Raw genomic sequence first — 11395 nt, 5'->3', positions numbered from 1 at the left:
GCAATTTCTCTTTTACTTTTTGTAGATATGCAAATCCAAATGAAATCCATGTGATAGCAATAATTTAGGTAACTATTCCTTTGGTTTCATTTTCAGGATATACATCAATCATTGCATACCAACGGTTTGGTAAAATTCCAGAAAGAAGTGCGACTTTGATACTCATTTCATATTTTATTGTCTTTCTTTTACATATTTACTCGTTATAAATATATTTCTATTTTAGATCAAACAATAACAATATTAGGCCTACAAATACAATTTTATTTGTGGGCAAAATTGCTAGAAAACATACAACTTTAATACCTATCTTGAAAAATAATATACATTCAAGAAAAAGGAAGATAGTAGAGTGGATTGCTTACTCTAAACATATCTAACTATAAATTCCTAAAAAAAACCGAAAAACTTGTACTTCCTTTCTATTCTCTCCCTTTGTCGTCTTACAATCAACGGTTGCAATAACAATAACAACAACAGACAGTGTTTTAGACAAACTTCTCCAAGTCTGTGATGTCAAAAAGAATGTCACCATCAAAATCCACATAATCAAGCGAGAATCCCATGTCCATCATGGGCGAATTACTTCCTGAATTTGGTGTTGAGTTCATCATCTCACTAACATCAGAATCCGAATTATGCAAATTGTGGTTAAAAGCGATAAAAGCCGTCGAATCACATCCTAAATAGAAAAGATTCTCCAATTTTTCGGTTTCAATTGGCGTTGAATCAAACTTAAAAGAAGGAAACAATCCATCCTCACAAGTATTCATTCCTTTACTTGATTTGAAGCTAAACCCACGTTCCATATGCGTTTTTTGTGTTGGTTTTACGACTTGAATATTTTCTTGTTCTTGTTTCGGGGTTTTCTCTAATGCTTTCGATAGTTGAGTCGCTTGCATGCACGTATGTCTCCCCCTATACGTTATTTCAAAGACAGATGAATCTTCATCTGATCTTTGTACTTGTTTTGTTGCCAAACAACCTTGTACGTGTCGATGGGTGCATCTATAATACGCCCTACAATTTAAAACCCAAAATTAGAACAATTATTCCAACAAAAATATATGGTAAAAAATCAAACTTTATATACACTACCCATAACATGTTATTTTTTCAAAATCCGTACACACTTGCTTTTCCAAACGTGTTTTTTTTATCATAAATACCAAAAGGTTGGTTTGTTGTATATATATATATATATATATATATATATATATATATATATATATATATATATATATATATATATATATATATATATGTTGGATATGGGCCACGATATTGATGAGTGAATATATAGTTGATAAACAAGTGGCTATTGATTAGACTCCACAAATTAATTTTCTTTGTTGATAAGATAAAGTACATTGGCTTGTAATGAAACCAATTTTTGTCATTTATACCTCTATTGGTTTTTTTTTTTTTTTTTTTTTTTTTTTTTACAAGTTCAATAAGTTCATATGTTCAACTATAAATAATTGTTTTTTTATTTATATAATTCATACAGATTGACCTATTAAGTTAAACCACAAATTAAACTCTGCTTAGTGTATTATGAGAATAACTTTTTACATATTTATTTTTATTTTTCGAACTAATTTCTTTTACGTTAAAATTTATATGTATGTCGTGAAATTCGTGTTGTTAAAGTTATGAGTAAAACGATCATTTAGCTTTATTGCTTATTCAATTTAAAAAAAAATAAAGATACTTTATGTACACATCTCTTAATCTAAAACATTATTGGGTCACCACTTGAAGTGTGAAAAAGACATGGATTAATGGTTCTAACCTTGGATGATTAGCACCTAAGATATCTTTTTGACCATATTTTCTCCAACTATATCCATCGCTAAGAGGACCTTCCACCATCGTCCCCGAACACACTTTCACCTGTTCACTCCATTTCGCCATTGTTTTCCTGCAACAAACACCAAAAATTAAATCCAAATCCATTCCAATATAACCAAAAGAAAACTTCCAAAAACTAAAAAGACTCCAAGATTCACCTTTTCTTAAAGACATTCTTGGAATCTGAATCTGCAAGATCAGAAACATCAGTCGTTGGACTGATTTCACCAAAAGAAAGTGGCGTTTGTGATTCATCAAAAGCAATTCCCCGATTGAGCATAGAAAGTGCTTTTTCGTATGAAGAAAGTATCTTTTCAACAAGAAACTCACAAGCTTCAGCTGACATGGGTTTATCAAGATAATCTTTAAGCTGGTTAGTTAACTCTTTTCCTTGAGTTAACTCATTGATCAAAGGCCTTTTCTTACTTGTTTCCATTTTGGGAGTTTGGGTTTCTTGATGAATGTATGGAGTGGATCAAGTGATGACCTGTTTTAGCCTTTATGGATAAAACTGATAATGTAAAGGACAAATGGACATCAAGAATATATATAAAGTTGAGTTTTTTTTTTTTGAAGTTTGAAAGGTTTGAAAATTGCACAGAAGGCCACTTGGGAAGTTTATAATGGAAATAAGGAAGTTGGGTGGATATGTATGTATGTATGGGTGGTTGGTTGATTTGTATAATAAGGAGAGGGATTCTGATTGTTTAATAAGGAGAAAGGTATCGAAGCGAAGGTGGGTGGAAAGAGAGGTGTGAAGGGAGAGTTATATATAAACCCAAGAAAATGTTGACATTTTCAGAACCCAAATTCCCAAATCAAGAATATGACACAATTTGAAAGGGATGATATGCAAGTGATTATAACATTCTTGGCTTGGATTTAAGAAATTGGGCTCTGACAGAATAATAAAACTCTTGTTGTATGTGTCTCGAAGTTAAGTTGGATATTTTAAAATTAATAATTTAATTAATAAACAGGAATTTCAATTTCGGAGTTTGGACCAAATGACCAATTCAAATTGGATCTATATGGCCTAAAAGTAACAGTCTCTTTCACGCAATTCCGCAAACACTTTGTGTGCATTCTACTACTGTTCACTGACTTAAAGAGGCCACGACCAATTCTTTAACCTCTTTCCGTTAAACATAATTCTCACGTTCTAAATTAGTAAACAAATTGTTGTGAAAGAATTCCGCAGTTCTAAACGAAAACCCGAATCTTGCACATATAGATTTACACAACCTCTATATAATTTTCAAAAGATTGACAAAAAAACTAGCTAATCTACTTTTAATGGTTTCAATATAAAAAAACCCACTTCAATTTTACAAATTTGGAACCAATCTAGAAGACTAGAACATGACGTAGGAAGTAACCCATAAGATGCTAAAAAACAAAAGAAATTTCGATGAATATCCAATTAGTTAAATAGAAATGAATTAATAATTGGTGAAAGAGAGTAAATGTGGAAAGTCAGAAAAGAGAAGGAAGAAAGGAAGAATGTTCAAAGGTGCTTCCGCGTTATTGCCTTGATCTTCCAAAAGGTTTAAATCGATGATGCTGATGGTGTGTCATTGCGGACCCCATTGCTTACGCTAATTGATACATTTAATTATTATTTGAAAAAATATATATATGTAAGGCTTCTATTATCTAAAGGGTTTAACACCACGTATTAATTCGATGAAATAAATTAGTTTGAATAAGAGATTTTAATTCGTATAAATAGATAGATTGAGATTACGACATGAAAATTAATAGGTAGATTGGGTGTTTAGTTTTGATTTAATATGATATGACCGGTTTGTGATCATGTTGATATACTGTAGGAGTAAGGAGGAATAAGGAAGTTGTTTATGGAGGAGCCACATCGTTCCTTGTATTGCTGTAACCAATGTTTTGAAAACCGGACCGAACATCGAACCGGCCGTCTTGTCGGGTCGACGGTTCAATTGATTTGACCGGTTCAACCGCTCCCAAAAACCAGATAAACCGGATATATATATATATATATATATATATATATATATATATATATATATATATATATATATATATATAACGATATGGAAAATTTTAAATGCAACAACTCATTTCTACCAATATTCTACTAATATATATGTTATTCTCTTAAAACTTTGTTACGTAACGAAAAAGTAAAAATATTAAAAATAAATATTAGGTACTGTTGAATTGAATGTGGGAGTGAAGAATTCGGGACTACCCGCTGATTTTAAGCATATCAATAAGCGGATGAAAAGAAACTTACAAGGATTTCCTTAGTAACGACAAGCGAACCGGGATTAGCCCAACAATTATACATGGTGAATTGATGATTTTTTGTGCTATCAACCTCATCCCACATCGTAGAAAAATGAAATAGGAGGCCTTTGAAAGCTATATAAAAGGAGAAGAATCATAATGATAGCAAGTAGTCAAGAAAGCTTTGTACATTGCTTATGAAAGTGACGAAGCGTACCACGCTTGCTTTCTCTTTAGTATAATTTTTTATGAAGCCGGTTTTATTCTGGTTTGACCAGCCCGGTTCTGGTCCGGTTCTTGGTTGAACCGTGGTTTTTACTGGTTTGGTTAAATAGCAGTTTTTATGCTATTAAAAATCGGAACCTTGACCGGTTCCCAGTTGAACTGGCCGGTCCGATTCGGTTTTCAAAACCATAGCTGTAACATCTGTTTTTCAGAATGGATCGGTTGGTGACCTAAAGAAGTCAAAAGTATGGTTTTTGGGGAAAATCATATGTCACGATGTGGTGGCCCGATGACCACGACGTAGCGTGAGACTTAGGTGATTGCGTGTCTGGATGGACGCCACGACATGACAAACAGGACGCCACAACGTGGTGTGTGCTGCAACCCAAGACCACGATTTTTTGGGTTTCTTTCGTATTTAAATCCTCTAACCCACAGTTTAGGGCATCCTCAGCCTCCAACCTTCCAAAATGAAACCCTAGTGAGTGATTATTTTTGTGTTCTTGGTGTTCTTGAGGTTTGAAGCCTTAATTGTATCTTGGAAAGAAGAAGGAGGTGTGCTTGCTAGGTGAAAGAGTGTATCACTTAAAATCTCACATCTCCTACCTCTTGTGGAGCTTCGAAAGGTATAAATGTAACATCCCGAGATTTGGTAGGTATTCCCGAACCCTCTTCTATCTTTAACTTGTTATTTATAGTCCTTGAGATTGGAAGTGAAGAGCCAAGATAAGTTTAAGGGCCAAGTTTGCAAACTTGGGCCAATAGGGAGTATGTTGCGCGTACATAAGAGTACGCTAAGCGTACTAGTGTCTGCCTTAGTATGTTAGGCGTACACTTGTGTACGCTGGGCATACTAATGTTAGGGTGAAACCCTAATATTTAGGGTTTGGGGCCTATATAAGCAACATTATGAGCATCAAGACCTCCATTACCTCAGCCTCCACAGATTACGTTCGTCCTACCCAAACCCTAACCTTTCCTTTGTGTGTTTAAACTTATTTGGTGTGTTCTTGAGTGCTTGAAGAGGAAGGTATTGCATCAAAGAGTAGGAGAAGGAGATCAAGCTTATAGATCTGAAGTTAGCTTGTGCTCAAGAAGTTCCAGAAGTTATAAAGTTCCAAACTTTATGTATATATACATAGATCTCACCATTTTACTTTAATAGAAGCATACCTTGTCCCAAAAGCCATAAGGTGGTGCATGATGTGATTTGGATGAAAAAGGCTATCCTTCGAGGCTCTTGAGGGGACCTTAAGTGATAAAAATGAGGTCCCATTAGCTGTATGTGTCCCATGCATGGAGAAATAAGGTCTTAATGGATTAAGACCAAGCATTAAGAACTTTATGGACGTCTAAAGTGATAAAGTTCATGACTTTATGGATCCTAAGCATGTTAGTGTTAGATTAATGTCTAAGTCCACAACTATAATTGGTAAGACTTGACCCGACCCGGCATGGTCCATTTGGGTTGCATGGCATCATGCATTTGGATAAACTATAATGAGAGAAATAAGACACTTATGGTTATTAATATATTATAAGTTCTAGTATATTAATAATAAGAATAATAAGATTATTTAATTAGTATTGATCAAGAATTAATCTAGGATTAATTAAGTGATCAAAAGAAGACTAATTAAATATATGGGTTGATTGTGTAAATCATCCGTACTTGTATAGTGGGCTAATGATCCATGGATAATCAAGTTGGGCTAAAACCCATAGGATGGTCCATGGATGCTCCATGGTGTATTTGAACCCATGGATCCAAGGAAATGGAAAGTCATGACAATTAGGGTTTACCCTAATTGTAACACTATATAAAGATCTTATTCTTGACAAAATTGGCCACTAGGATTACACTAGTATGATTCTAGAGAGGGCTAGCCGATTTCATGAAGTGTAGAATTCTCTCAAGTTATTCCAAGTGTATTTGGTGTTGTGTGAACCATTTAAGGTGTCACACTTGGGGCACTTGGCACTCAAGCTTCATGAAGACTTTCTACATGAAAGAGGTATGTATTCTATCTTGTTACATTCATTATTTTATATGCTAGATTAGGATAATACCTTGGATGTTCATATTTGTATGTATAATAGAGAAAACATAGATCCAAGGTATTTAGGGTTGCATGTACACTTAGGAGTGTTAGAATGCTCAAAACCCAACAGTGGTATTAGAGACTAGGCTTGTTTTCTTGTTATACTTGCAAAACTGCTTAAAAAATCGAAGTTGTTGCTGTCTGATCATCATACTCGGCGAGTCCATCAGGAGACTCGGCGAGTCCATGCCTAAAAAGTGATCAAATCGATCCAACTCGCCGAGTTGGTTCATGCACTCGACGAGTTGGACCCCCAGACAGCATAAACTCGACTTTTTTGGCTGGAATTTGACTAGGAACATTACCCTAAGATGTTTTGAACTTATAAACTTGTTTTTGATGTGGTAATGTTCATGCTAATCCAATTTCAAAGATAATTGTCAATAGATTCATGTTTTGTATTAGTTTAAGGCTTAGACTAATTACATGAAAAAGTTTGATTTGAATTATCTTGTTCTTATGAGTTGCTTAGATTAATAGAAAGTTGAGTGAAATAGTTGTTTTCAATCCAAATTAATCTAAAAGTTGATTCTAAAACGTGTTTTTGTAACTTGTCCTCAAGTTATATGAAAAGTCACATTTAAGTTTCATAAAACTCATAAAAGTTGGCAAAGGTTACAAAAATGAAGAGTCTAGTTCTAATTAAATGGTTTTATGACTCCATAACTTGTCCTCAAGTTATGGAGGACCAAGAGTCTCTTCATTAAATAATAAATTAAAAAAAAAGTGTAACCTTAATTAATTCCATAAGTTATAAAATAAAGAAAAGTTAATTCTTTTATTAGTTTAAAGTCTTCCATAACTTGTCCTCAAGTTATGGAACTTGAAGAGTTTTTGGATTAAAACTACTTTAAACACATAAGTTATGGAATTAATTAGTTTTGAATAGTGTCATAACTTGCCCTCAAGTTTTGGAATTTGTAAAGTTTTCTCTTATGAATACTTTAATTCCAAGTTAGCCCTTAGAATTTTAAAAGTTAAAATTTAACCCTTATACTTTATAATATTATAAGTTAATAATATATATATATATATATATATATATATATATATGTATAAGAGTAAAGTCAGTCTTACCGCTAGTACGCCTCATTCACGAAGCCGGTCTATAAGGTGGGTATAAGGTTGTTGCCTATAAAATGGCAACTTAATGGGTGTCCACTCTCACCCACCGCTTGCTTGACTGGTGGAGGGTCGTTAGCCGAACGGGTTTGACAGGACTAGAATTCTCCCTTCATTAAAAGTATTAATGATAAATACTAAGTAACTAAACTCTTAATAATACCCAATCTTAGTTACTTAGGAAAATGTGAATAAGGTGCTAATCCATGAAATTACACTTTGCACTTTGTTTAAGTCGGTTAGTGGAGCGTGTGTGGTTAACCGGCACACTAACTCGTATTTAACAAGGTAGGAAAAGGGTAACTTAATGTTTATCTTAGTATCGATGGAGCGTGTGTGGTTAACCGGCACATCGATTGAGGGGTAAACACTTAAGGGTACCAAGTAATTTGCATGGTTACTTCACACCTTGTTTTGTGATCCTCGGCATCCCAGTCACAAAACCTGAAGGTCACACTCGAGATTGAAACATGCCATTGAACAGTTCAATGAATCTCAAAGATCTAGGAGTTTCAAAACCAATTAAAACCTAATAATATATTTCGTTTATCTTGGTGGAAATTGGTGAATCGTCATTCACTTACCTTCAAATATTTTATAGCTTGGATTACGGCATACCTCTTCTAAGTTATAAAATAGTTTGTTGGGTCCTAGCCTTAATATTTCATATTGGGTGTCATATTAAGGACTTAAGATCAACTATCTTGAATATCTCCCAAAAGATGTCTGGTTTAGACATTTATGATCTTCCCAAATCTCTTGAAACAAGCTTTCCTAAATGAAGTTGATGTCCCATGGATATCATACTTCTTCACCTCTTCAAATTATTCTCCCTAACCCACAAGTTCTTGAAAAGTTTAAGGTCACTCAAGCCCTATTGGCAAGGCAAGGTCTAGGTGTGGTCACATCTTGGAGGTGTAGTCACATATTGACAAGCCGGGAGAGTTGGGTGTCAAAGTCTTGAGAAAGTTGGTGGTTCAATCACTTTCTAAGTCACATAGTGAGTTCTTTTGGGACACCTATGAAACAGACTACGACAAGACCCTTAATGATCTTATCTATTTGTTAAGATCAACCTCTTAAAACTTGATGGACATTGACAATAGTGACACAGGAAATCCAGAAAAGCATTCTCTTCCCAATGGAAAGGGATTGACCATAGTCAACTCGGTTGACCAAATGGTAAAGAGAAAAGCTAAGTCTGTGATAGTCTCGTGTACCATTATCAAAGGGTCCATATGTTTATATTGCCAAAGGAAGGGACATTGGTTGCGAAGCTGCCAAATTTACCTAAGGAGGTTAAAGTCAATAAGTTTGACTCTACTTCAGGTAAAGTCCACTATCTAACTCTGTTAAGTTTCTATTTTGAGATTCCTGATACATAATGTGACTAGGTCACATGGTGATGTTTTAAGAATCAAAGAAAAGTGAAGAAACTTAAAGAAATAATATGCTGAATCTGATCGCATAGATGGATTTCTATCGCATAGTTTGAAGATCGGATTCTTGAGCTACTTCTTAGGAGTTATGAGATATTGCTTAGGAATAGATAACAACAAGTTTTCATATGGATTGTAAGGATAAGTTCTTCCGCAAAGTTTTTTAAAATAAAAGGAAAATTTTGATTTTATTTATTTTAAAATATCCTTACAATGGCATTTGTGGAAATTTTTGTTGCTTATAAGATTCCATTAATAGCAAGAGTGGAAGTATGAAATTGATTCTTTCATTTGTGGTAATGTCTAAATTTACCAAATAAGGAAAGATTCTCATCACCCAAGTTTCAATTGGACCGGAACTTGGAATCATGCAAGTTGTATAGCATGATGAATGAGAACTTTCAAGTATTGGAAAATTAAGACTAATTACTTGCTCACATGGATGTGTGAGTCAAGTAAAGGACTAAGGGATCGAGTACACATTCTTGTGCACTGGTCAAGTCCACCACAAAAGATTGATAAGACTATTCGTCATAGTTTACTAAAGCTCAGTAAATATGATTATACTTACAAGCTTAAGTGTAACTCTGAGACATTGGAAAAGGTTCCAATGTATGGAAGAGCGAATAAGAAGAATCAAACTAGGCAGAAGGATAAAATTTTCTCAAATCTGAAAAGATGGGAGAGTACTTTAGTATCAATTTTTGTGATCATCTTAATGATTTAGAGACCTTATCACAATTCATCCTCTAAGAGCCTTCTTATAGCTAAGATGAGGAATTTGAATTGTTGAAGTGGTTAAATCAAGAAGATGAGTCATACTTTGTTCCAATACAAGTCTTAGAGTCATACTCCAAGATTGTAACTTGAGTGACATGTCTCAAGGAAGGTATAAAACACTTGTCAAATGTAAGAGTAAAAGATTTCTACTCTTGTACATTTGAAATTGGTGAGTTGTGATGTTTTGGATAAAACAAAGACCAACTTAGGCCAATTGTGTGAAGTGTTTGTCTTGATTAGAATCCACACTATCTCTTGAATAACTGACAAGAAAGTCTTATATGTCAAGAGGACAGTGGGAGTCTTAAAAGTCTTGAAAGTCTCAAGAACTAATCAAGAGTAAAACCTAAAGTTCTTCACTAGCACACGACTTGAGGTTTATAACCTATTGTGTTGACATATTCTGTTCCCATTCCAGTTAAAGTTGGATTTGCATATGAGTTCTTAGAGTTCTCAATTTGTTGCACAACAACTTGGAAGCAATGGCAGGCCCTTGAGCTGCCAGGTGGCAAGAACTTAAGATTAAGTTCAATCCATAAGAGTTTGGATTTGTCATTATCCTTGCCTTGTGACTATGGTTTTGACAATTCACATGGATAAGAACACATACAACATTAAATCTAAGTGTCATAAGGTTTCTCTCCGATTCATGAAAATGATGGTGAGGAAACACTTTCACTAAGTAGATTTTAGCTAGATAGCAATTGTGATATTTGCATTCTCAAAGTCGTTAGTGGAGCGTGTATGGTTTACCGGCACACTAACCTGGACTTGTGAAAAGTGGCAAAAAGGTCTAACCATTATGATTACGGCATCCCTCTTCATAATTGTTTAGACACACAAGTGTGCTATCTAAGGGAAGGTGTATGATTTTGATAAAGTTTTATCAAAACAATCTAGTATCAAAAATCTGAACTTTGGTAAGAAAGTCAATGAAGTATTGATTTCTAGAAGTCCAGCTGATTCTAAGTACACGTCAAAGCTAGTGGGAGCATAAGTGTTATGCTAATAATAATCATGTTAGTGGGAGCATGATAATTATGATAAGTATTGCAAGTTAGCAATGTTAATTATAGAAAACAAAAGTTTCAATTGGGAAAAAGTTGTTTTGCTATAATTAAGGGAGAGGAAATTATACTTCATCTCAAATCTATAAGCTTAGATCGTGAGGTTTTAATCATTTAGTCAAGGATATATATATGAATTTCATGTTGGAATGGCTCAACATAAGGAAATTTTGTATATGAGTCCATTATTTGCGTTCTAAAATTCGATTATGATTACGGCATCCCTTTTCATAATCTGAATTATGAGAACTTGGCAAATTGAAATGGAAATGTTATAGAAAAAGACTGGTTTAGTCTTTATGTGAGACATCATGAATCGATTCCCATATGCTTCGGCTATAGGATCGATTACATGTGCTATATTCATCCTTTCTAAAATTTTCCAAATGCCTGGGGCATTAAGAAGGGAAAAGGTTTAGAACTGGATATGACTAAAAGGATTAAACAATTGTCGAGGACAATCTAAGGTTTACCAAAGATTGGGTGCTCAAGGACAGTTTTAAGTATAGTGATAATTCTGGAAGGACGATATTGACATAAT

General features: G+C 34.1%; 1 protein-coding gene across 1 annotated transcript; it reads right to left on the bottom strand.

The window, feature by feature from the left end:
• Positions 1-243: 243 nt before the first annotated feature.
• On the bottom strand, positions 244-2594 carry WRKY46 (WRKY DNA-binding protein 46). Its single transcript, XM_079032436.1, has 3 exons — positions 2013-2594; positions 1796-1924; positions 244-1020 (listed from the first exon to the last, which is right to left on the bottom strand). Exons 1-3 carry the CDS (start codon positions 2288-2290, stop codon positions 489-491), a joined length of 939 nt encoding a protein of 312 aa, XP_078888562.1. The 5' UTR covers positions 2291-2594; the 3' UTR covers positions 244-488.
• Between the last annotated feature and the right edge of the window lie 8801 nt (positions 2595-11395).

The sequence above is a fragment of the Lactuca serriola genome, chromosome 3 (genome assembly GCF_051521515.1).
Source record: "Lactuca serriola cultivar US96UC23 chromosome 3, Lser_US96UC23_V15, whole genome shotgun sequence".
In the NCBI taxonomy this organism is placed as follows: domain Eukaryota; kingdom Viridiplantae; phylum Streptophyta; class Magnoliopsida; order Asterales; family Asteraceae; genus Lactuca; species Lactuca serriola.
This window is presented reverse-complemented; position numbering and strand designations above follow the sequence as displayed.

Bases quoted from the DNA above. Each gene is read 5' to 3' on its own strand.
- WRKY46 (XM_079032436.1), bottom strand. From the start codon at position 2,290: ATGGAAACAAGTAAGAAAAGGCCTTTGATCAATGAGTTAACTCAAGGA. The intron at 1,925-2,012 runs GTGAATCTTGGA...TGTTTGTTGCAG, and splicing joins AAGAATGTCTTTAAGAAAAG to GAAAACAATGGCGAAATGGA. The intron at 1,021-1,795 runs GTTAGAACCATT...TTTAAATTGTAG, and splicing joins TTAGGTGCTAATCATCCAAG to GGCGTATTATAGATGCACCC.